At 34.8% G+C, this 26501-nt stretch overlaps 1 protein-coding gene across 1 annotated transcript in view; it reads left to right on the forward strand.

Annotated features, from left to right (window-relative positions):
- Kiaa0825 (KIAA0825 ortholog) overlaps positions 1-21879 on the forward strand; it is a 378969-nt gene extending 357090 nt beyond the window's left edge. Inside the window, exon 21 of the mRNA XM_090331617.1 lies at positions 19657-21879. Coding sequence (XP_090187743.1) covers positions 19657-19774 — 118 coding nt within the window. The 3' untranslated portion in view covers positions 19775-21879. The remainder of the gene's footprint in view (positions 1-19656) is intronic.
- The last annotated feature ends 4622 nt before the right edge of the window (positions 21880-26501 follow it).

The raw sequence follows: 26501 nt of genomic DNA on the forward strand, positions 1-26501 counted from the left end.
ATATTACTTGAATCAATAATTTTATTAGGATGTGCCTTTTAAGGGTTTTTGTTATCACTTTGTATAGAATGATTTAAGAATATTGGTACTGATTTGACATTATGGTGAATAACCCATTAGTATTTATATTTATAAGATTTTGAATACAAATTTCCATTTCTCTTAGATAGCTAGGTAGAAATGGTATAAGTGACTAATTTGGTGGGTGTATGTTCAACTTTTTAATAATCTGCCTAAACACACCTGAAAGTGGGTATATCATTTTGCATTCATATCTGTGTATAGCATTTTTTCATATATTTTTATTGTAATTAATAGAAGGGTGTGTATAAGCATTTTAAGGAAAAAGCTTATAACCTAATTCTCTATGACCTCTTATATGCTATTTATATTTGGTGGCAGTAGTGTTCTATTATTCAATAACTCGAAATTGTAGTTTTTTTCTTTTTTATAATGTTTTATTGTGATTAATAGAAGGATTACATTATATTCATCAGATAGAAGAAGGTGCATAACTTCACAAACATTGATACCCTTTCTCATGACATGGTCCCTGTTTCCCTCCCACCCTCCCCCCACTTATCTTGATTTCCCCCCTTCTCCTATCCAATTTCAAATAACCAATTAAGCACATATAAAATATATCAGATAACAAGGTAAATAATATTGCTGAGATATTCTACCATAGAGACAGGGAAATATAATTTACAAACTCATAGAAATCATCCTTGACAATACTTTAAGGGAAAAAAGAAGAATTTTATTTTAAAATAAGTCTATTATACAAAGAGAAATCTTGTCATATAATATCAATAGCAACTCCAAAGCCTAGAAGTGTTATTTTATACATAGCACAATATTTCCTGTTTTTTTGTTTTGTGTAGTTTTGAATAACTGATAACATTCATTCATTAAGTAACTTAGCATGTTTAGAAGAAAGTCTAGACTATTTAATTCCCATTGTCTAACAAATTGTAATTCACACTGATTTAACCATACGCAGAATTATGGCTCTTAGTTTGACATGAATAAACTACATTCACCGTGATGATCTTTCTTCATTTTTTTACATTCAGAATTAATAAACTCCACAACACTGGTAATTGCAAGATGAGGAAGAATTTAGATTTGGAAAAATTATGTTAAAGTAAGTCAGGCCCATAAAGACAAAAGATGCATGTTTCCTCTTATATAAAGAAGTTAAATTCAACTTACAAACTCATAAGTAAATATGTTGGGCAGTAAAAAATATATTAACTGAAACAGTAGATTCAAGGAAGATCACAAATATTGTAATTCCTTAGAAAGACAAAAACCAAAGTTTACCAAAATAAAATAACAGGAAATGAACATTCAAAAGGGTAGTAGGTGGGAATGGGTTCAAAGAGAAAACGGTAGACAAATGAAGAGCAAGGGGATGCAGACAGGATCCAATGTATATCCTACAAAATTAAGAAGCATGGGGAGCAGGAAAGGAGTAGAGAAGGGATAGATGACATTGATCAAGATATATTGCATTCATAAACTGCTTTGATAAAAAGACCACAATTACTTCAAGACAATATTTTTTAAAGATTTTAAAGAAGAATTTAGAGTTTTAAAAATGTTTCAGCTCTATGAAAAGGGCCCCTTTTCTATTATTTCAATTTCTATATCCTTGAAGCAATCCTATATGTTAGCAGCAAATGACTAGAACTGGATTACGAATTCTAGTTAGTACAAAAGAGGAAAAATTTAGAATAGAAGCCCATGAAACCTGAATCTGAAAGAATTCTAAACTTAGCTAATTGGCAGTGAGTGATCTGTCGGTCTGGATTGCTTGCTCTCATGTAACGTAGATTTAAACATGACTAATGGTTCCCAGTAGCCATTATTTGACAGCTAGTTTTATTTCATAATTAGGTTTATGTTCATCAATTCATTTTCCCAGGTTTTAAAAGCAAATAAATATCAGAACCTCAGAGCTAAAGATAATATATTTTATTGATTCATCTTATCATTTCCTAGTGTTTTATTGTCTATAAGTGCATACATGTTTGCAGAGGGTGAGGATTTTATATAGTAATTGTATAGTAATTTCTCAGTTGTGCTTTTAAACAAAAGGTTCTTAAAAATAATAGCAATAGCTACTTACTGAGAGAACTAATCTACATTCTATGGAAGTGTGTTGAAGTTTTGTGGAATTGAAATTAGGCATTGCAGCAAGACTCAGCAGTAATGATGCTGTTTATGCTGTATAAAATAGCATAAAGTTAAGAAAAAGCAATTTTTCAAACAGTACTTTTTGATGGTCAAGTGTTTATTCCATTGGGTCATTAATGAGCTATATTCCCAAAGTAATCTTTAGGTATAGTTTATCTTCTTGCTAATGTTAAAGAATATTTGTCTATGAGAGACGTTCTATGTTTTTTCACAGTAATTCTGAATTGTTAGACAAGACCCTCTGGAGTGTATTTTATTGCTTCTAAGTGAAAAGACCAGCAAAAACCTTGTTGTTAATGACTGAATTTTAAATGAAGCTACATATTAAATATCAATAGATACTGTCAATGTTTCCATGTATTCTTGGACAAATAAAGGGTTATAGCTACAAAGATAAATTAATACATTTTTGAGGAAACTGGAATTATAATACTGCAGCAGGAATTCATGACATAAATCTAGGATACCATGAGGATAAATTTAGGATAAAATGAGGATAACAGTTGATGATAATTAGACTTACATTTTGGCCAAATGTATAGGTTATAGAAAATAGGATGGCAGTCAAGATATGCTAAACTGAAGTGACTTTGTTTATCAAGTATCTCAATATCAATTGTTTATTAATTCTTCCTAGGTATTTTCTTCAAATATGACAGTATTTCTAGCTTACATTTGTATAGTCCAGAATTGAAGTATGTTTTCTTTGGGAGCATAGAAGGTCATAACATGGTACTTGTCTCTCTCTCGTGCCTAAAAAACTTCAGAGTTGTCAAGAAAAGTTTTCTCTTTATGTTGATACAGCATTCCTCTCTGCAAAATTAGAACATTATTAGATGTAATCATTTTGTGTGTGCGCTGGTCCTGGAACTTGAACTCAGGGCTTGGGAACTGTCTCTGAGCCTTTTTGTTCCACATAAGTCACAACTCCACCACTGGCTTTTTGTTGATTACTTGGAGTTTCAGAGACTCTCTGCCTGGACTGGTTTCTAACTGTGTTTTTCAGATCTCAGCCTCTAGGCTAAATAACTAGGATTACACATGTCAATCACCAGCATCCAGCAATAAGCTGTGATGACAGATGTTCTGGCTATAAGCAAGTAAAGGGGAAATAGAGTCACAGACAGAAATGAGATAAGATTATTTAGGAAAATATCTTAGTCTCTGTAGAATTATAGGTTTTTAATGTATGAAAGCTAATGGGGGAGACAATTGAGAATATTTAGTATGGGAATGCATAGTGCCTAATTAAATTGATAGCATGTGAAGGATTTTATTCAGGGAAAATTTCATCATTTGGATAGCCTTTTGGTGAACAACTCCACAATGAGAGTCCTGTTGGAAGACACCTCATCAACAAAGGCTAGAAGCATAATACCACTCTGGTCTACTTTTAACAAGTCTATAAAAAGAAATGTGATAGCAACCAATAACATGTTCATTCATAATGTAATGAAATAAGAAGTAGGAATTAAACAGAAAGTAGTAATATAACAGAAAAAGGGCATTCTGAGTGCTAACTATGGTAATATAGAAAAGATGATGTTTAAATATGAAAAAGTACCAAAGGACAAACATGTTTCTTTTCTATGACACCCATTTCCAAAAGAAAAAAATAAAGGGAATAGTCCCAAAGGCTGGGTGATTAGATATACTGAGAAAAAATGACTGAAAAAATGAGAAATGCATAGAATATTTTTATTTAAAAAGGATAGTTTTCAGAAGTCATTTGACCACTTAAGACAGAATGAGGTTGATAGTTTTTCTAGCAATTCTCATATCTGAAATAGAATCACGTACATTTTTAGCTAGTGCTCAAGCAAGTCCCATATTCTATACAAATGGGGAAATGCAATCCATAATTGACAAGGTATGAATTTTTTATATTTTAAGCCATGAGACTGCCACATCAACAAATGTAATTCCTTAGCAAATATGTCTTATGTTTATATTTATGAAATGTACACAATTGACACAGAACCCAACAGGGAATAAGTAAGCATTTTAAATATACTTTGATTTACAAACTCCATTCTGGGACACATTTATTAAATTAGAAACAAGGAAAGGATGCAAGCAAAATGTTCTTAGAATTTCAATTTATCTTGAACCTGCTCTTAGTTTTATGGATTTTTACCAAAGCTTGGACTTCCATTGACTGAGGGGTTGGCCTTTCTTTGTTTGGTTTATTGTTTTTGTTTTTTTAATGCATAGTAGCTACTCTCAAAAACAAAAGTGCTAAATTATTAAAAACGTAAAGGCTCTAAAATGCAAACCAGCAAGTTGTGACAGGTCACAAAGGAACATGTGCACACTTGTAGTTCCTATGCTCACTTTTCTTAACCAAAGGTCTCTTCTTCACTTCTCTAGTTATAGTTCCCAAAGATGAAGACATCAGTATCATCTGTCACACTTTTATTCAATAGCCTTGACACTCCCCCAGTAAGAGGGTACAGCAAAGCTTTCCCCCATGAATCTATGAGTTTGTGAATCCTTTCATAGTCAATAACATACTATGACAACAATGTCAATGTGAGTTTCAAGGCTAGGATATTCAAAAAGCAATGCAATGTCTGAATGGAGTCACCGTTGGAGAAACCTGAGCTATGCAATGTAAGTCCTATAATTCAAAATTCTGTGCCATGCTGCACAGAGACTATTACCACATGAAAAGACCAAGCATAGTTGTCCCTGATGACCATGTATGTAAATAAAGACTAAATATGTGACTACATGTGCCTCACATGAGTGTCCTTAAGTCTCTCCAGTCTTCCCAGCTGAGCATCATACATCATAATTAAGACATAGTCACAAAAATAGGACATGGCCATTTTTTCTAGGATCCTTCCAATTGATTGTGTAGTAAGAGTACATAGGACACTAGAATTACCAAGCAAGCTCCTGAGAAGCTCCTAGCATCTTTTGTACTTCCCTAGTTTCTCCTAGTTTTTTCTCCCTAGTTTTTTCACAGTAATTGAACTGTTGCTAGTTTTTTTTATCTCTTTAGTTTATAAATGACATTTTATAATTTAATTTTGCTGTGGGAATAGCAACTAAGCCACTCAAATGTTGTGTGAGATAACAAATGCTTATTATTTTACCCTATTGAGTATTGATGAGATAAATGGTGCTGAAATGAAAAGCAAATATGTGGACTTCTGAAGATTTTTCTTCAGTTAATTCTGTAACCAGTCAACTGTTCTGTTTTCGCAAATTTCATTTTTGAACCTGTTTTCCAGCCATGTTGCAAAAATGATAGCCCTTTACCTGAGCCTCAGGAGAATCAATGTATTATTGTGCCCAGGAAGGTATAGTTACAGTAAATTTCAAAGGGTCAACAATGCTGACTTTAAGTCCCAGAATGAATTATGATTTTTATATAGGTAGAATCCCAAGATCTCCAAGTTCCTTTTTGAACTAGAATATGCTTCAATCTATAACCGTTATTTTTCCATATAAATTGTTTTCATGTTCTATTATGTATTTGGTTTTTCTTAACTCTGTAGCAAAATATTTCCCTAAAGTCTGAGAATTACATCTCTTCATCTTCAGTATAGAATTCTGACAAGACAGTCTCTGTTGGAATATACCGAGCTGCATTACTGCATGTCTTTTTTCTGTCTTTTCTTCTAAATACATTGTGATGTATTAAATATACTTCTGCTTTATCTGCACTATCTCTTCCCATCCTCTACAAAAGAAGTATAAATACATTTCCTTCCACTTATTTTCATTGGCTGAATTAAGTTATCACATAACTGCATTTAGCTATAAGAGAATTGAAAAGCATTCAAAAAGCAACCAGAATAACAATCCTGTCTAAGGAAACCCAGAATTTAATAAACACATGGACTAAGCACTGGAGGCTCATTCCTGAAATCCTAGCTTCTCAGGAGTCTGAGATCTGAGGATTACAGCTTGAAGCTAGCCTGTGCATGAAAATCCATGGGAGTCTCTACTAAACTACCCAAAACAGCCACAAATGGAGCTGTGGCTTAAGTGGTAGAGTTCTCTGAGCTGTGGCTCAGTGACAGAGCCTGGGCCCTGGTTCAAATCCTAAGACCAGCACACATACATTATTATATAAGTTGTAAACTGAGATTTGTTTTGGAGAAAAAATGATTCTGCTAACATTTTTCTGAAGGTAGATCATTCAACAAATATTCACTGAGTCCCTGTTATTTTCCAAATTATATTCTAGGAAAGTATTTACCCTTATAGAACTTGCATTCAAATGGGTCTAAAAGTTATATGAACACATTTTAAAGATGTTTACACTGTTTTCAAATTCTATTGATATTGGTAATACTTTTGAATGATTCAAAAATTCTTTTTATGTAATTATGCCATTTACCAAATCTGAACTTTCTGATTGGTTCATCAAGACACAGTGAAAAGGACACATGATGTATGATATGAACAAATGCCCCATGTAAAACTCAGCATTTTTGCCTAACGATATTCTCTCAATTCCTTGGAGCAGGTTTAATAGAGGAAAAGGTTATTTTACAATCCCCATTATATTTTATGATTTTGGAAAGTTACTGTATTTAAACTTCAGTTCTTCATAACTACCCACACCCTCCTTGAAGAAATTTTATAAGTATTGAGGAAAACTATCATTTTAGACTTCTTCCTATTGGACTTATCTTGACAATTGTCACAGGAAGGCATTCTAGCCTTACCAAGTAACTGAAATAACGAAAATGATCTCTGAGGTCTTTAATCTTCTGCTAGTTTGAAAGTAATTGCACCTCAATCCCAATGTGTCTGAAACATACTGAGGTTAGTTCTTCTGGCATTGTATGTGGAATTAAAACTAATTAGGTTATATATATATATATATAAAGTATATATAACAATTATACATAAAGTACTCAGAAAAATACATTGAAATTGCTAAGAATTTTTGTAGCTGCTATTGAATTGTCAATATTATATGCTTTGAACTCCCAAAATATCCAAAGCAGAGTATTATTCAGTTAATACTCTAGATGAAAATCCTTTGGAACATAGACAATGATTCAATGAAAAATGCAAACCTGCCATTTTCTCCTGGGTTCTAGATCAGCTTTAAGTCTAAATTTTTAGCAAATCTCAAACACAATTTGAGCTGTCTGTATTTTCATTTCTTATATAAACAAGTATTACTATTCCATGAATAAGAAAGTTTCCCACAGGCTCCTCATCTGATGGACTATATGTTTCAAAGTGAGGGTTTCATTCACACTCTCAACTCTGGAAGAGTTACTGTATAGCGGGCCTGGAGCCAGTGGTATTGCCAAATGATTAGGCTTGGCTTTTCATGGACTGTTAAACACAGCTTTAATTTTTGATAATTTTTATTTATGAATATGCAATTATTTTCTTCTTGATGCAAAGGAGATCTCTTTGTCATTGCTTCACACAGTTTAACTGCATTTTAACATAATAGTTTAACGTACAGGGTGGACACTGTTTATGGAACACAACCAATGACAATTTGAAGTATGAAGTTATAAAAGAAAGTAAGATTTCTTTCGATGCATCAGATTATCTATTACTCTAAGGAAAACCAGCAATATACTTCTGGCAGTATAGAATGGTCTTGACACTTTTCTTCATAAAGGGAAATTTTCTACCTCAGCATTAAATGCTGGCCAAGCAGTGTGACCTTGAACTTCTATCTAAACTCTTGCAATTTTTTAAAAATGTGCTGGTGAAAAATGAAGTCTCTGTGGAGATATGGATGATTTACTAATAACAGAAAAGTTCAAGTTACATTACTACTGATGGCTGTGCTTCTGTTTATGTTCTTTTTAAGCCATAACTATTTAAAATGTTACCATTAGCATTGTAAGTTGCCCCATTTGTTAGCATAGAACTCTCCTACTTAAACACATAGAACAAATCATATTAATTAAAATAAATTGCTTGGACAGTTGAGTTGTACTTCAGGTTGTCTCTGAAGGCTATAAATTCAAATTAAGGGTTTTTCCACTTGTTCCTGAGCTTGGAACAATTCCTTTCAGTGCATTAGTAGTAGCTTAAGAAGTCAACTACCATGTAAAAGAACATTTATTTAACTTTTTTGCAGAAATAGTTAGATACACTATATATCTGGCTATTTATAAGAAGCATGTGATGAAATCTTGGCTGAAGCAAGATATTTTATAGGACTGAGTGTGAATTTTCATATTCATACCTGTGTTTCCTTCTTTTTTTAGCTGTGTTTATTTCTATATATTTTAAATACATACTTGTATACATTTGCATTTATTGCATTTATTTCTATGTATGTATGTATGTTTTATATCATCTGTGTATACCACTGTAGTCTAGAGGTTATAAGTAGTATTCCTATCATGAACTTCATTTTTAAAAAACAAGTAGGCCTTATTTCTATAGACATTAAAGTGTTCTATTATGTCAAAGTCATTTGAGAATTAGAATAACGCACTGCCTAGGTTAAGAAATGTCTATGTTTTGGCTGGGAGTTTGGCCTAGTAGTGGAGTGCTTGCCTGGCATGCACGAAGACCAGGGTTCGATTCCTTGGTACCACATACATGGAAAAAAAAAGCAGGAAGTGGCTCTGAAGCTCAAGTGGTAGAGCTCTAGCCTTGAGAAAGTCCAAGGAAAGTGTTGAGGCTCTGAGCTCAAGCCCAGGACTGTCAAAAAAAGAAAGAAAGAAAGAAAGAAATGTCTATGTTTTGTAAGTCTAAAAGGCAAAAACCATCTGCAATTCTCTATAACATACATTCCATGTACTTTGCATTTCATGGAAACATCCAGTAATATTTTAAAAATCTAGAAAGTAGAGGCATGGCACAAGTAGTAGAACAACAGCCTTGAAAGACAAGGGGAAAAGAATGAGCAAGGGTCTGAGATCCTAAGTTCAAGGCACCAACATCTAAAAACTAAATTAAAACAAAACCTACCATCATTAGATGGAGGCCGTAACTACATTGAGTTAGAAGTAAGTTTATGAATATTTCTGATTCTTTATCTCCATGAGATTTTTGCCTTCCACTTGTTTTTAAAATCCCAAGTGAAAAATATTATTTAAGGTCTTGTCACTTTCTTCTTGTAGGACTGTATTATTTACTTATACTCTCGCTATGTAACAGTCTGAATAAAGGTTCAGAGGAAAACAAGGAGTGTCAATTATTAAAAAAAATAGCGTGTAAGAAATCTTTAAGTGATTTCAATTTAGTAAGAATAAGGTTGAACAATAAATCCATTGTTTTAAGTTACATTCAAAGAATAGTATTTATTGCCTCTGTAAAAATAAATGCATGTTAGAATGGATGGGCTAAAATTATGTACATTTCTTAAAATTTAGATTTTAAAACATTGGGCAAAAACTGTTTGTCGCTTTCATTAGCTACACAAAATATGAGGATAGGACTTGCTTTAATTAAGTATGGAGTACATGGTTAAGATCTTACCTAAGAATGGAGATTGCTGCTAAACATGTACTTGTATGTACAGATATACTCAAATCTGCTGCTGTTTAAATTCAAGTTGATTATTCTGGTTTATACTAGATTTGCCACAGCCCTTTGTAATCATAATACTGATGAAGGCTCTCCAGCATATCACAGTTTTATAGCTATCCTCTCCTAAAGATGGCCTTTAAGACTACACAAGTTGAAGTCAATTCCCTACACAAATGTCTTTGAAAACAATTATCCAATGTTATTATTTCCAATTTTATTATAATTTAGTAATGACTATTCAAAATTCTGGATTCTTTCTGTTATTTTCCCTTTCCAATAAGTGAAGAAAGTCATGAATTATGCTCCAAACTGACTTCAATTGCTTTATGAATCAAGGAAGAAATGCTTGAAGTATGTCAACCTCATAAACAATTTCTAAATTGAAGCCCGAGGAAATGGCACCAGTATCTTTTATTATCTCTTGACATTTCATCCTTAAACCGAAGTACTGTACAAAATTGTAAAGGATTCTGAAGACGGTTTTAGAATAATTATCCAGTTCAGTCCAAATGATGAGCTCTTTCGGTCTGATAAGCGTCCTGCGGACAAGAGCCCTTTCGGCTTGTTATCTAGCACCAGCTGCTCAATAAATAGTCACAGGATGACTAAGCAAACAAACACACAGAAAAATAGTGTCTACGCTGTGGCTTATTGTGGTGCATTTTAAACCAGACCACAATCAGATCTGTCAATATATATGCTATATGTCCTAAAGCCCAACATTAAAGATAATGTATACAGCTCTCTAATTGTAATCTTTTTCCTGGGTTCACTACTTCTACTTCTTATCATTACCATACATTGAGACAGAAATCAAGTACTTAGATATTTGGTAGCCTATATGAGGCTGAAACACTTTGTTAACCAAAATTTAAATTTCAGTTTTGTTCTCCCTTGGTAAAAAACACTATTCAATGGTCAATGAAATTATATTATAAATTGTGTTATGTTATTTATCTTATCAACTCATCCTAAAGAGGGAAGTGATGTGATTAGGAAATAAGTGAATTTTCAAGAAGTTATTTTAATATGATCACTGAATTTAGACCTTAAGAAGGAATAGTGTTCTGATTTTGTTACCTGGTATACTGTATATACACTTAATTATTTATTTGAAATAAAGAAAGGTTGGGAAAAAACAAAATGATTGGGAGGGGTCAGGAGAAGGGGAGGAGGTGAAAAACATGAGAAGGGGTATCAAGGTTCAAAAGTAATATACCTACTACATGATGAATGTAACTGTAACCTCTCTATGCATTATCCACAACAATAAAAATGCAATACAAAATCTTGGGAATAAATGTAATACATAATTGTGAGTTTGATTTTTAAAAAAAGAAGGAATAATGTTATAGAAAGCAAGGAACAGGGGAAAGACTTTCCGTGTTGTAACAGCCATCATTCTCTGACTCATGCCATTAGTAATTAAATCATATTTATGTAGAGTATTATACATACTGAATGAACTCCAAGATATGGAAACAAAAGAATTCTTCCTCCCATTTTCCTTCTCCTTTTCCTCCTTTTCCTGCCTCCTCCTCTTTTTCAGTTTCTAGTTTTTTATGATTCTATCATTTTTCCTTATGTGTAGTATATTCACACACATACACATACCTATGCATATCTTTGGGGGAGAGAGTGCACAGAACTCAAAGGAGAAATGGTGAAGAAACACAACAGTGGAGCTCCCTGGACATGGATGACAATGAACTTTGCAACTCCTGGGTGGAGATGGAACGAGGGGCAGGGAGAAAGTGAGGGAACAAAAGACAAAAGACACTGCACAAAAGGAAATATGCTCATTATAATTGTAATTGTAATTGTAATCCCTCTGTACATCATTTCTATAATAACAGTAAATTACTTAAAAAATAAATTAGATCTATTTGAGATGGCAAATGCTACCAGTAATGATACTGGTAGTCACAGGCTATTTCTGAAATCTGTCTAAAAATAATATGGAGACACCTAAACTTCTGAAAAATACAAACAGATGTTTTATGGGTCCTAAAGTAGTGCCTGTTACTCCACTGCGAAAGGGTCCAAATGGAAATTACTTACATCTTAACATACAACACAAGTAGCTAAGAGCTAGAGGCTCACATCTGTCATCCTAGCTACGTAGGAGGCTGAGATCTGAGGTTCATAGTTCCAAGCCAGCCTGGGAATAAAAGTCCCTGCGAGGCTCTTATCTCCACCAGAAAACCAGAAATGGAGCTGTGGCTCAAAATGATATAGAGTGCTAGCCTGCCACAAAAGAGGTCAGAGATGGTTTCTAAGTTGAGATCAAGTGTCCTGAGATCACTCCTCCCTAAAAAAAAAAAGAAAAAGTATGCATATTTTAGTGTAGAAAACTACATAACTTGAAATATATCATTTGAAGCCGCCTAAGATTTTTGGTCATATATAGAGATGACCTCTAGAGTGGAGGTTGGGGAGGGTTTATATTTGTTTGCTTGGTTGTTTTAGAAAAATAATGGAATTCGTCTTGCATTTTACTTTATTTTGCAGCATCTGTCATCTATATATTATATATTTGTGAGGTGGTGGTGTTATGGTTTTTTTTAAATTAACACCTTGTATTTGTTAGGACGTGTTCTATCACTTGAGCCATACCCAGAGATGTTTTTTTTGGTTTATGACCAGTGTTTCACTGTGATCTTCTAACTTATTCTTTCCATATAGCAGGGAATACTAATGTAAACTATCTGTCCAACTTTTTTTTTCTGCCAGTCCTGGGCTTGAGCACAGGGCCTGAGCACTATCCTTGGACTTTCTCAAGGCTAGAGCTCTACCACTGGAGCCTTAACACTACTTCTGGCTTTTTTTCTATGTATGCGGTACCGAGGAATAGAACCTGGGTCTTCGTGCATGTTAGTCAAGCACTGTACCACTAGGCCAAACTGTCCAAATTTTTATTGCAGTCTTGCTAACTTTTAACTTAGGCTGTCTTCAAACAATGACCTTCCTGATCTTTAAACTAAGTAGCTAGGATTACAAGAGCTTCTATATCTAGCCCTTTTTCATATTTTTATTATAATTAATAGAAGGGTTACATTATATTCATCAGATAGAAGGTGCATTACTTCACAAACATTGATACCATTTCCCATGTCCTGGTCCCCATTTCCCTCCGCCCACCCCTCATCTTGTTTCCCCTCCTTCCCTATCCTATTTCAAATAACCAAATAAGCATATATAACAAGGTGAAATACTGTAACAATATGAGATAGCCAAGGGACAGCAAAAGAGATGAGAGGTAACATAGTACATTAAGGACAACAATCACTCATTATATGGCTTTTGTTTCTATATCCTGGAGGTCCTTTAGTGTCATACTATATGGCCTTATGTATCTAGGTTTTGTTCTATTGTAAATCTCTGCTAGAAGAGCCCAAGGTTTCTACTGATCATGACAAATGAGGGAAACCATTGAGCCTAAGTTCCTTTGAGTCTGGCTTACTTCACTTAATATGATTTTTTCTGTCTTTCCATTTCCTTACAAATGGAGGGATATCGTTCTTTCTGACAGCAGCATAGAATTCCATTGTGTATAAATACCTCATCTTATTGATCCACTCATCAACTGAGGGACATCTGGGTTGGTTCCATATCTTTGCTAGGGTAAATAGTGCTGCAATGAACATCAATTCGCTAGTGGATTTAGTATGTCCTTGTTTCTGATCAATTGGGTAAATGCCAAGTAGTGGAATTGATGGGTCTTAGTGGAGTCCTATGTTTAGTCTTTTAAGGAACTGCTATATTGCTTTCCATAGTGGTTGAAAGAGTTTGCACTCCCACCAACAGTGTAGTAGTGATCCCTCCTGGCCACATCCCCTCCAACATCTGTTGTTATTAGATTTCTTGATCATGTATGCCTAGCCCTTTTGCTTATATTTTAGAAAAATAAAACCATAGAAAATGTTCTTGAATCATGGACAGACAAAAATCATTACTTTGTGGCCATTAAAAAGCATAATCAAGCCAGGCACCAGTGTCTCACTCTTGTAAACTTAGCTACTCAGGAGGCTGTGATCTGACAATTGTGGTTGAAAGCCAGTCCACGTCCTAGTAGGGATGACATGAGATTCTTTTTTCAAAATAACCACCTAAAGGGTTTAAGTAGAGGAGTGACTCAAGTGGTAGAACACTAACATTGAGCACAAAAGCTCAGAAACATGCCCTGAGTGTAAGCACCAGGACCAAGCACACACATTTAGACAGTTGGGAAGGACAGCATGAAAGCGGCCTTGGACTGAATCTGAAGAAGGATGAGCAGATATTGTACAGACAGAAAGGAATTTCAGGTAGCTAGAGTAGAAAATGTAGAAATAGTAATGTGGGAAAATACAAAAAGTTTCTTTCTAGAAAGGTAGCAGCCGCTAAATAGAACTTCTATTATGCTAGCTGGACACGGTGACTCATATTTACAGCCTTAGCTACATGGAAGGAAAATTTGGGAGGATGATAGACCAATACTGGTCTATATTTGTTTATTTGAAATGGGGAGGGGACAAGGAAAAACAAGATGTTTGGGTGGGGTGAGGTGAGGGAAAGTGGGAAGAAAACATGGTAAGGAGTATCAATATTCAAGAAGTAATATACCCACTACCTGAAAAATGCAACTGTAACCCCTCTATATATCACCCCAACAATAGAATACAATAAATAAATAATAATATTAAATAAAAATAAAATAAAGGCAAAAAATGTGAGAGTGAAAAATAGCTAAAAGCAAATCAGGCTAGGGATATGGTCCAAGTGGTGCAGCAACAAGTATGAGGCCTTGAGTTCAAACACAGTGATATAACCAAAAAAGAAAGAAGAAAGGGGGAAGGAAGAAGAAGAAAAAGAAGAGAGAGAAAAAGAGAGAGAGAAGAAAGAATCTAAGTCATCCTTGGTGTTAGCAGTGGCATGAGATTTGAGAGAGGAACAGCTAAAGAATGTTGCACTTTCCAGGCCCTGAAATTATGAGCACGCCAAATGTGGACTACTGGCAGTCAGTTGACTGACTGAAGAGTTCCTTGTCCCTTTACATGGAGACAGGATTGGAAGAGAAGACAGAAAAGCATGTCATTAAGAATAGATGCTGTGGGGTTATTTTGGAGAATGTGGGGATCATTGAGTTATTCATTTATATACATAAATTCTAGGTATAACTCTGTATATATAATAGAATCAGAATGAGAGTGAAAATAACTCATGAAACAGAATTTAGAGCACTTGGGACAAAATGTAATTTGAAAATAATTATAGATGTGGAGATAACGTTTAAATACATTGACATAGGTTGTGCATTCAGAGGAAGATGAAAAGGTGATCAAAGACTGACCCTGAGAGACACCCACTTGCATAGAACAGTAGGAACAGAGAAACAAAAGATCTTATTAACTGATCCGACCCTCCCTCTAAGTCAGTCTGCCCTGTGTTGAGCAGAAGAAGAGATGAGGACAAATATCCAATACAGCTTCACTTTTTTGCTCCTCTGCTACGAATTGGTAGGACAATTTGCAATAATTAATTTGGCCAGATGGTTAATGTTGTTTAACAGACAATTAACTAATAATTAACTTTAAAGCACTTGGTAAATGCGGAGTTGTACACAAATGTTTAGTAATCATATTAAATCAGAAGGCTTGTTTCAAGTTATATTTTATATGTGATTATTTTATTGGTATTTCAGGAGAAATGCCAATAATATGATCAGATTTCATCACTATAGACTGTATTTGAAAACCACAACAAAGGAACTATAGGAAACAAAAACTACTTTATCTGTGCTAGAATGAATATGACAAACCAGCATGAAACATCCCTCATGAACGAAAAGATGGAAGGATGGCATGATCTTACACATGTATAACTGAACACCAAGTGAAAACCTTTTACCCACTTGACTTACACACAAGGAAGAGACAGTGCTAGAAATAAACAGTATGAAGGACACAGAGTAGGACAAAGAATATCAAAACAGAGACTCTAAGGAAACCACTATGTACAAATAGAATATAATAACATAATATTAATGCATTTTAAAGCACTTAGCATTCACAGCACATCTACCCTTTCCAATAACACATTGATATGTGTATTGCATATTTTGCATATGAAAAAACTGGTGCTCAGAGAAATTGAGGAACTTGCCCAATATCATTCAGCCAATAAGCAGTAAAGTTAGCATTCATATATAAACAGCATGGCATCAATACTACTGGGCAATCTTTGGAGAAGGTTATGTCATTCTGATGAATTGAGACTGATGCAGCCTTTTCCCTGCCACAGAATGTGGATATGATGGGTAAAGTTGCAATTTCTTGGACCAAAGAGAGATCTATTCTGCTGTGAGGTAACTTACACAATGCCAACACTTCCTCAAACTTTATGATTTCTTGTTACACTGATCTGTGGCTATTTTTATTTTGCGCACTTCAAAACCTCATTGTAGTGGGAACAATAGAATATTCCTAGGCTGGCACACAAAGATATTGATAGTGAATTCATTTGACACTCAAGGACACAAGTAGATACCTCAGTCCAGCTATGAGTATATGTATAAATTCAGAAAAACAGATCAAGATTGAGAACCTGAAATTGAGGCATGGTGATGCAAGTTTTGGGTTTTTGACGTTGAATATCTCAGTCCATGTTTTTGAGTCTCTGCTGTAATTATACAGGCAAACGACATATAGTTAAAACTGTCTATGCCCCTAAATCTACCCACCTAAAAGCCATCTGAACAATACCTGGGATATGAAGAATATCTGGAATATTAATCAGTGGCTTCTCATTGGATTTTGTTGCTTGTCAGAATCTAAAGATACAACATCATCCCTGCCACCAAATGGCATCCATTTCTTATATTATCATATGCAGGTGGGTGGGGACTTTAGCAGTAGTACAACAATCAGGCTGCCAAGACCAGGAAAAACAAAACTATAACCATCTCATACTGTGTTTCAGAAATAACTGAAATATGATGGTTATAATATTATTTTATGGGTTTGGTAGGTACAGACTTCCATCACAGATTCTAAATGTGTTGAGGAAAGTGCAGATACTAACTTTTTAATGCAATTGTGTTTAACAGCAGATTATTTTCTCTTCCAATAGCTTTTCTAAAAACAGAATTGAATTGCTTTTCTGTTGTGTAAACAATTAGAGAGAAATTTTTCTTGATATGTGGTGTCTGTGAAATGTAATAATGTTTGCAATAAATATGAATCTCAGAAAATCTAATTCTTTAATAAGAATAAAATTATACAGGTAAATAGTATATTACTTTTACACTTATTTCGCTATTATTTTATCCTGTTATGAAATAATGTTTTCTTAATAAGCACAAAGAAAATACAAAAAAAACTATGATAGACAAATAACTGCATAATATAATTAATTACTAAGCTCAATTATACTGTGAAGTACCTATAATTGTATGACACTTCAAAATCCTTATCATGTATTATATTATGTATATAATTCATTTAAATTACATTAATTATACAGATTTTTAATGAAGCAGAGACTGCGTTCAATTTTCATGAGGAGAGACAATGATCAAAATATTTATGTGCATATTATATACTTTGTTCTGTTGACATTCTTAAAATAACTCATTTACTCAGATATTACTGGCAACTTTACATTAGATTTCCTCTTTTTTTTTTTGCCAGTCCTGGAGCTTGAATTCAGGGCCTGGGCACTGTCCTTGGGTTTCCTCTGGGCCAGCACTCTACCACTTGAGCCACAGCACCACTTCTGGCTTTTCCTGTATATGTGGTACAAAGGAATTGAACCCAGGACTTTACGCATGCAAGGCAAGCACTCTTCCACTAGGCCAAACTCCTGGCTCTACATTAGATATCTTATAAAAGTATATAATCTTAAATAATTATTTTATTTAATATCTAATATAGTTCATGTACCATGTTTAGAAAATGAAATAACCTTCTTTTCATATTAAAGAATAGTTCTTGTAAAATTATCTTTAGGGGAAAACAAGATGAGGGGAGGGGATGGGGAGGGAAATTGAGACAAAAACATGAGAAGGGGTAGCAATGATTGTTAAGTAATGCAGGATTAATTACAAAGTCTGCATTAAACTATATGAAATAGATTGTGTGAGTTCTAAACTTTTTTCCATGTTTCATTAATGTAGTTGTGCAACTGGGTTTCATTTTGACACGTCCATATTTACATGCAATATATCTTAATTAGATGCAACCCCCCTCACTCTCTGATTCTCCTTGCTCCTTCCCAAAAGTTTCCACAAGATTCATCATTTATTTTCACACATATATGTATTTTGACCATATTCATCCTCTTTCACATTCTCTGCCTCCCTGAAAGTGCCTCCACTCTGATAAAAACCTGTTTTATGTTCCTGTCATTTATTTTTGAATGCATGTTATTTACTCAAAGGGGAATTTCACACATTCCTATATAGCAGTTTAATCAAATTCACCCATTCACTTAAACTCACTTTCCCTATCCTGACCATTCCCTGTTAGCCAACAATTTTCAATGAGTTTCATCTTTCCACCTTCATTCACAGGTGCAATGTGTTTCTGTAGTGTTCACTCTAATATATATTTTTCTCTCAGTACTAAGAGGTTTTTAACATTAAAATTCCATAAAGTAGTATAATGCAACCCTGTGGGCTAATTTGTAAATTCTAAAGCGCTGATTTCAGGAATTTTTTCTTACATGATGAGGATTGAATGGTGCAACGGTGAAAATTCTCTTTATCCTTGAAGTTTTTAATAAAACCTGTGTGACCAATGTGTTAATTCCAACCATATGGGAAAATACAAAAGAACCAGAAAGGTCAGAAATAAGAAGTTCAGATCCAGAAAAGGCTGGATGTGGAAAGAGAAGAGAATCCTAAGCAGGGATTAAAGAAGAAATGCAAATTAATGCCATGTGTAGCGTCTCCTACCAATTCCCTCTTCTCTTATGTACACAATAGCTCAGGTCCAGCCTGTGTGGAATAAAGTCAGCACCCCTACAAGAAAATCTGTGTAGAAACAGGCATTGTAGCAAAAGTTTTCTGCTTTCTTTGCATAGCTCAGGTGAAACCAGGAACTCCCACCTAAGCTCTACATGCTTTCCTTCATGAATGACAAGTTATTTTTTTATCCAGAGATTCTGGCTCCAATAAAATAGAGGCTTCTGGAGGACACTCAAGGAGTAGTTGCTAATGACTAATGCTAGTACCAAAGCTTTAAGACCTATGTCAAAATTAGAATTAAAATCCTTGTGCATATCATAGTGAATGGTGTGAGGGCTAGCACAAGATAAATGAGGAAAATGAAAAGGAAATATCTACAAGATATTCCTTGTTGGAATTTCTGGGTTCTGTAAACCCTGGCAAATCCTGTGGAGAGAGAAAGAATGGAGAAGACTTGATCATACTTCTACATTCTAACATGGTCTTTCTTTTCTCCTAATTGATCAGAATTAGAAGATCTTTAACTCTTTTTTGTTAAGCATGTATGGAATTGTGCTAATCAGTGGCAACTTTGGGGGGGTGTTTAAGTTTACTGCACCAAAACAGATCATATTTCTAGGAATAGGCTGATCTACCTTTAAGATATATCCAGTTTAGCTTGGTGGTTTTCATGTAGACCTGGTCTTTCTAGCAATTCCCTCCCTGAAACTGAAAGCCACTGATTTGTTGTTTAGTGAGAGAAAAATACTAAATATACTTTTTAAATCTAGGAAATACAGAAATCTCATTTGACACAATTCTTTAAAACTTGATCTGAAAGTAGACTCTGGAATTGGATTCTATTTTCTTTGCCCATTCTCCTGGCCTAACTTGCAGCAGTTCCGGTGAATTGTGTTACCCAAAAGACAGTCTATAAAGAATAAACAAGGAAAACAGATGGCTTAATAAACTCATGACTGTATATTCAAGCCTTGAATAACTGACTTGTGATTAGTTATAGAAATACTTAGATGTGATTTTTCTTTCAGGTGGGAAATGAACAAGGAAGAAATGCTAGAAGAAGAAGAAAAGGCAATGCTGGAGCATTTAAAACAAATTTGCAATGTACAGACCTCTTCTGTCTCAGATAATGCAGAGGAACAGTAACCTGAAGGAAATAGCAACAACCTTATTTTGAGAAACAATTACATATAATGGAGTAGAATTTTTTTTTTACAATAGTCAAAATGAACCTTAGATGTGCTGTGAAGCATGAAACCAATGATAGAGTAAACCCTGTACTGAAAAGGAACACGACACATAAAGAATAAGGTGCTTCACACTTTCGATTTTTAAAGTATTCAAATGTTTTTTCTTTCTCCAATCTTTTTGGTTATGTGATAAAACTGCTGCCATCTCGTGTTCCCTTTGAATTATTTTTTTCCTTCCTTTCAGTCTTGAAGTATCTATGACAACAGGCACAATGTTTGGAAATCATTTCCCTTTGGATTTCTTAATACAACATTTGGATGTTACATTGAATGGAGTCACATGGCCCCCCAGGAGTTATCTGAAAGTTTCCATTTTATCTTGCTGCTTAGCCCAAGTCTAGGTCTTAATTGCTCTCAATACCCGCTATTGGACCAGCCTCCCTTCCCACATAACCTCTTCTTCATTCAATTTATCTTAATCACAGCCACAAAAAGCATTCTCTAGCTAGTAGTTTTAGTCATATCTCTGCAGTAGTGTTTCAGCCTCCTTCTAAATCTGATTCACACTTCCACTAACAATACATACAGGTTCCTATACGAGATGGCTCCAGTTTAGGAAACTACCTGCTATCCTTTACTCTCAACCTGTATGCTTGCTATGTTTCACAATCAGAAATCATTTTTATTTGAAAATTATACTTGAAAGTCATCTTAGCATTCTCCACCCAGCAGTTCACTATTCATAATTTTGGTTACTTATAGCCGTTACACTAATATGCACACAAATAAAAAAGTAGAATGTATTTCACCAGTCTCTACCCAAAACAATCATAGCTTTTTAAAGTATCTTTTGTATCAAGGTTTGATATTAGAATATAAAGACCTGGGAGGCCTTAGATATAATATGAAGTCTCTCCTTCTACATCATCATATGCAACTGTAGCATTATTCATCAAGCAGGCAGCTAATAAGCACATTGATTAAAGACTGCATTGAGAGAAGACAGCAAAGACAATTAGACAGTTGAGTAATCTTCAGTACATCTAGAAGAAGCCATATATTGGATTATTTTAGACCATATGACATCAAATATCATGCTTTCTGATGTTCTCAGATATATAATAAACTGTCCATGCTCCCACATTCTGTGATTTTTATAAAATATGTGTAGGCTACATAGTTTCCAAAGTAAAGTACTCATGCATTTTCAAAGAAGAAAAAGTTTGGAGTGCAGAGGAGGCCACCTAGAGAAATGTCTTACATTTTACTTGAAATAAAAACTCATAAATGGCCATGTAGCCAGATGCCTGCTATATAACACATTTTATTTTAAGAAATGTACTTTACTTGGCCAGTATAATCACGAACCAAGTGTTTTTAGATATGGCTGAAACACTTTCTAAAAACTCTATCAAGGCCATTTGAAAAATTGTAAGACAATTTTATGAAAATTGGACATTTCATCTAATCTAATCTATAACAGCTAGCCTGACAATGGACAGAAATAAAGCTAGTTGACTATTCCTTCAGCCAATTGATATTCCATAAATGAGTATGCAACACTATACTAGACTGGGCATGAAAAGTCAAGATAAAAATAAATTGATCTAATAAACTAAATGAAACAATCTTGTAAAGTTACAGAAATTCCCATTTGGATTGTATTCTAATATATTTAAACATCATCCTAATCAAGCTATTTTTATTGAATCTATATATTTCTATACTAATCCTAGTAAGTGTTTCAGTTCCTTAAGAAAAGAAAACTTCCATGGCTCCATTTTGAAAGAAGTATAGAGCAATCAAAGTTGAATTGTCTTCCGTACTTGTTCAGAAACATTACATAGCCATAGTATAAAAAATTACAACCAGCAATGACAAGTCATTGATTGAACACACATTATTTTGATTCACACTTAATATGATTTCTAAAGTGTGATGAATAGTGTTGCCAAACAGTTGCTGTTTGCACTTAGTTTGCATTTATATAAGTGAGTAAAAGTAACAAAGCCTGATAGTTTGTCTTCATATGCTTAGAACAGAAATTTCTTCTCTCTTTCATGTAACTGTATTTTTCTGTAATTATAAAGAGATTTATTTTATTATTCATTTAGCAGTTACTATGTAGAAATATCAATTTTAATGAAATAAAAATGATAATTCCTATTTCAGATGTTTTGTACTTTATTATCTCCACAATGATTCTTGTAGAACAGAATATTGAAAAGGGTGACACTGATCAATAAATGTTGTATTTAGGGGCTGGGAGTGTGGCCTAATAATAGAGTGCTTGCATAGCATGCAGAAAGACCCTGGTTTGATTCTTCAGAACCACATACATAGAAAAAGCCAGAAGTGGTGCTGTGGCTTGGGTGGTAGAGCTCTTGCCTTGAGAAAGCTCAAGGACAGCGCTCAGGCCCTGAGTCTAAGCCCAAGGACTGGCCAGAAAAATACTGTATTTATAAACTACCTTGTTAAATGTCAAATCTTTGGTACAAGTAAAGATAGTAATAAAAACATAAAAATGGAAAGAAACCAACCAAAACTCACTTGTTTTTACTACAACTGTGTGCACAGGCATATCATCTTAACATCCAGTTAGTTTATTCTGAGTCAAAGGGAGATTCAGAAACTTTGTAATTTTCTTTGCTAGCTGTGAACTTTTTAAAGTATTTCATAGTACAAGCAGCCTTCAAGTGTCTGTCCTATGAGACAAAATAGACAAAGTGAAATAGGCCAATCAGTAAAAAAAACAAACATGATATGATTCCATTTATGTATGTCATCTAAATGAGTCAAATTTATAGAAACAGAAAAGATTAAATGGATCCTGTTTACCAGGACCCATTGGTAGAAGGCAGACTTTTTATTTAATGTATAGAAAATCTTTTACTTTCAGATGCAAATAAAACCTTTTACTCTCAAGTGCACAATTACAATCTTATGTAACATAATTACATGTGCAATCACATTTACTAAATTCTATTGATTAAAAGTAAGTCACTGACCTGGGCAGTGGTTCTTGCCTATAATCCTATCTACCCAGGAGGCTGAGATCCAAAGATCACAATTCAAAGTCAGCACCAACATAGGCAGGAAAGTCTACATTGCTATTATCCAATTAACCTCCAAAAAACCCAGAAGTGGTGCTGTGGCTCAAGTGATAGAGCAATAACTTTGAGCAATAAAGCTTAGGAACAGCACTTGGTCCTGCATTCAAGCCCCAGGATTGGGCACAAATACAGACATTCCCCCCCCCAGACACCCCTAAGTGTCACCTACTCCATTCATACATAGGGGGAAGAAGTACAAAAGCAGGAATGTAGGGGTATGAAAGGAAGTCCCATCCCCATTAATAGAATGGAGTCTTTGGGCATGATGTCCCACGATTCTGGACCCTGATTATCCTTGTGCTGTCTGAAAAGGTATGTCAAAAAAAGGCAATTTGTATCAAGCCTAATTTGCTACTTTGTTTTCCTATTCCTACTTTTTGTAAGTTAAGAAACATGTTTATTCTGAAGTCATAGTCTTATTTTACCTTAAGAAATATTACTGCTCTTTTAAGGCCTACAACACTTCTTGAACTTTTTTATATGATAAGGGGTACATGCCTTTTTTCTATAGGAATCCAAGTTCTTGGGCCAGTAGTGTAGCCTAGTGATAGAGTGTTTCCCTAATATGCAGGAAGCCCTGGGTTCCGTTCTTTGTACCATCTACACAGAAAATACTGGAAGTGGTGATGTGGATCAAGTGTTAAAGTGCTACCCTTGAAAAAGCTCAAGGACAGTGCCCAGGCTCTGAGTTCAAGCCCTAGAACTGACCCCCCCAAAAAAGAGTCCAGGTTCTCTATTTTGTTACTTTAATTTTCTCATGTATGGTATCTTGCAGTATTGTTTTGTTAGTTTGATTTAACAATAACAGACTATTATTAATTAACAGTTTGGAGGAGTTATTTTTCTTTTTAAGAACTGTAGTAATCTTGAACATAAACCTTTTTATTGAAAATAGTCTCCAAATATTTAGAATAAGAAAAGAATGATAGTTGTGACTCATGTCTCTAGGACTGCCAGGCTATGGGTCCATCAGCAACTACAATCTCAGTTTTCTACTATCAGAGGTGAATTTCCAGTTTGCTGAAATGTTTTTTAGCAATGAGATTGCTCTCATTGAGCAAGATGAGGCTCTCCACCACTTCCCAAGCTCTCTCCTGGGCTCTCAGCTGCATTGTCAGACCTCTCCTTCTCTGGAGACCTTCTCCAACCTGAGCACTGTGGCTAAGTAACCAGAAATCCCATATTGTTCTTCAAAACCTCCAATACTCCTCTTCTTTCTACATTTTCTCTCAGTCCCAAAGCCTGCCTGGCTGCAGACTGCTTGTAAGCAGTTGACTGTCAACAGATCTTTCTCTAATTCAAGCTTTCCCATTAGCCTAGACTAGATCTTCTATTTCCTGAACTGGCCCTGCAGTCGTAAAGTAGCTCTTGAGGGCAGATACTTTCAGAAGCAAGATAGGACTGCCAACTGCTAACCCCTGTCAAGATTGTCTTTGCCTCTGTCTTATACCAGGTAACTTGATGGTGTCCTAGAACTCACTGATCTCCATATGTTCCTTAATTCCTAAGCCAGTTGTGTCTCAATCTCCTGGCTTGCTTGCACCTAGCTAATGTCACTTGATTTCCCAAGTACATCAGCCTCATGTCCAATGTGTAGCACATTGTCACAAAGTGTACTTTCACTATTTCTTTGAGATAAGAGAAGTGGAAGGCTGTCCTATCTGATCATGGCAAAGTCATTGTCCTACCAAATCTCCATGTTGGGTGTTAAGGCTTATAAAAACTATAGATTTGTCCTAAAGCTAGCTGTGCCAGTTTTTTGAAAAGGCTTATATTGTGGTGAAAGCTTTAGCTTCTCCTCTCCTAAAGGATGCTGGGGTTGAAGTTGCCAACTATTCCTCTGTCTTGTCTGTTACTTTGCTGCTTGTTTGTTTCTTACCGTCTCGACACTCTTCCTTAGTGTTGCTTATCTGAATAGACTCAGATTCTTATTGCCAGAATCTAATGGACTTCTACTCGACTGTCTTGCCTGGAATCCTCTAGAATAAATATATTAAAAATAAATAAAAATAAATAATCTGCCAAATAGAAGCGATTATATTGGGCTTAGATACATTATGGCTGAGTTTTTTTTTGTTGTTGTTGTTCTTGGCTAGCATGCCGAAATAAATGACTCCCTGGTCATCTGGAGAATTCTGGGAAAGATTGCAGTCTGCCCAGGAAATATCTTTCTGGAAATAATGTCATGGTTTAAGTCTAAAGCAAAGAAAACTAGTTATAGATCTATTTCTCCTTCTGATTTAGGGAATCATACAGTTGTCCAGAATCAAGACCATGTTTCTTAGTACTTAGCAGCACAGTAGCAATGAGTGACTGTGTATCTAAGTACTGACCAGTGAAATTTAAGCAAAAATGCTACTTGCAACTTCAGGAAAATACTTTTTTTAAAAATTGTATTTTATTGTCTGGGTAATGTATAGAGGGGGTACAGGTTACACTTACATTCATCAGGTACATTTATCTCAAACCTTGATGCTCTTTCTCATGTTTTTGTCCCCCGTTTTCCTCTCTTCACTCCCTCCCAATCATCTTATTCTCCCCATTCCCTTCCTTTGGGAAATTGTTACAGGGCATTCCTTCTCTCCCTTTGCTTCCATTTAGAAAGTGAAAGCCTAGGTGAAAACTCTTGTCCTGTTTGAATCACTATTATTTGGAGTATAGTATCACACAGATAAATCTTACAAAATAAATAATATAAGGGGAAAATAATATAGAGCAGAGTTTGAGGTTATGTTGAGTCTCTGAAAAAGACATGAAGTTAGGAGGCAGGCAAGAGCACTGAAGGGAAGACCAGAAGGGAAATTATCCTTGACAAGAATAAAACCCTTAATTTGACAACTGTGGGAGAGACCAACTGGCATATCTATTTTCCACCTTTATCTCCTAAAGAGAATTACGACCAGTTCTCTGTCTGAGGCACTCATGCTGTGCTAAGGCCCCGTTGAAAATGTATGCCAATGACAGAAGCATGTAAGAGGAGAGAAAGTACATTGCCAAATGAGAAGTCATAGAATTCAAGCCTGAGTTTAAGCACAGTGCTGCCAGACAAATTGGAAGCCATAGATTTATTCCTCCTATAGATGCTCCTATGATCAGAGTAGGTATTACCCTGTTTGGATATTTATTTTAGCATTCCAAATTGGGAGCTAAAATAAAACCTCTTTTCTTTATACAGTTAACCTGTTCCATGGATCTCATTATAGCTACAAAATTGGATTAATGCAAAAAAATAGAATACTTCCAATTCCTCCTTTCCTTCTGTCATGATATGGTTATTATTAGCTTTTCTATCCATAATCTATGATTACAGCATACATCATTATTTTTATTGTTCTGAATAAACCATGTATTATTTAAGAAACACCCAAGATTTTTATCCTCATTTAACCATTTTCTAAAATTCTTCCTTTCTTATTCTAATACACATGCACACACACACACACACACACACACACACACGTAATCCTAACTACTTCACTGAGAATGGGTGGATTGGAGTTCCAGACTAGCCTGGGAGGAGAAGTTTCAGATACTTTGTATCAATGGAAGTTAGACACAGTGGTATGTTTG

Source organism: Megascapheus bottae, chromosome 4 (assembly GCF_031878675.1).
Source record: "Megascapheus bottae isolate mThoBot1 chromosome 4, mThoBot2.hap1, whole genome shotgun sequence".
Classification (NCBI taxonomy): domain Eukaryota; kingdom Metazoa; phylum Chordata; class Mammalia; order Rodentia; family Geomyidae; genus Megascapheus; species Megascapheus bottae.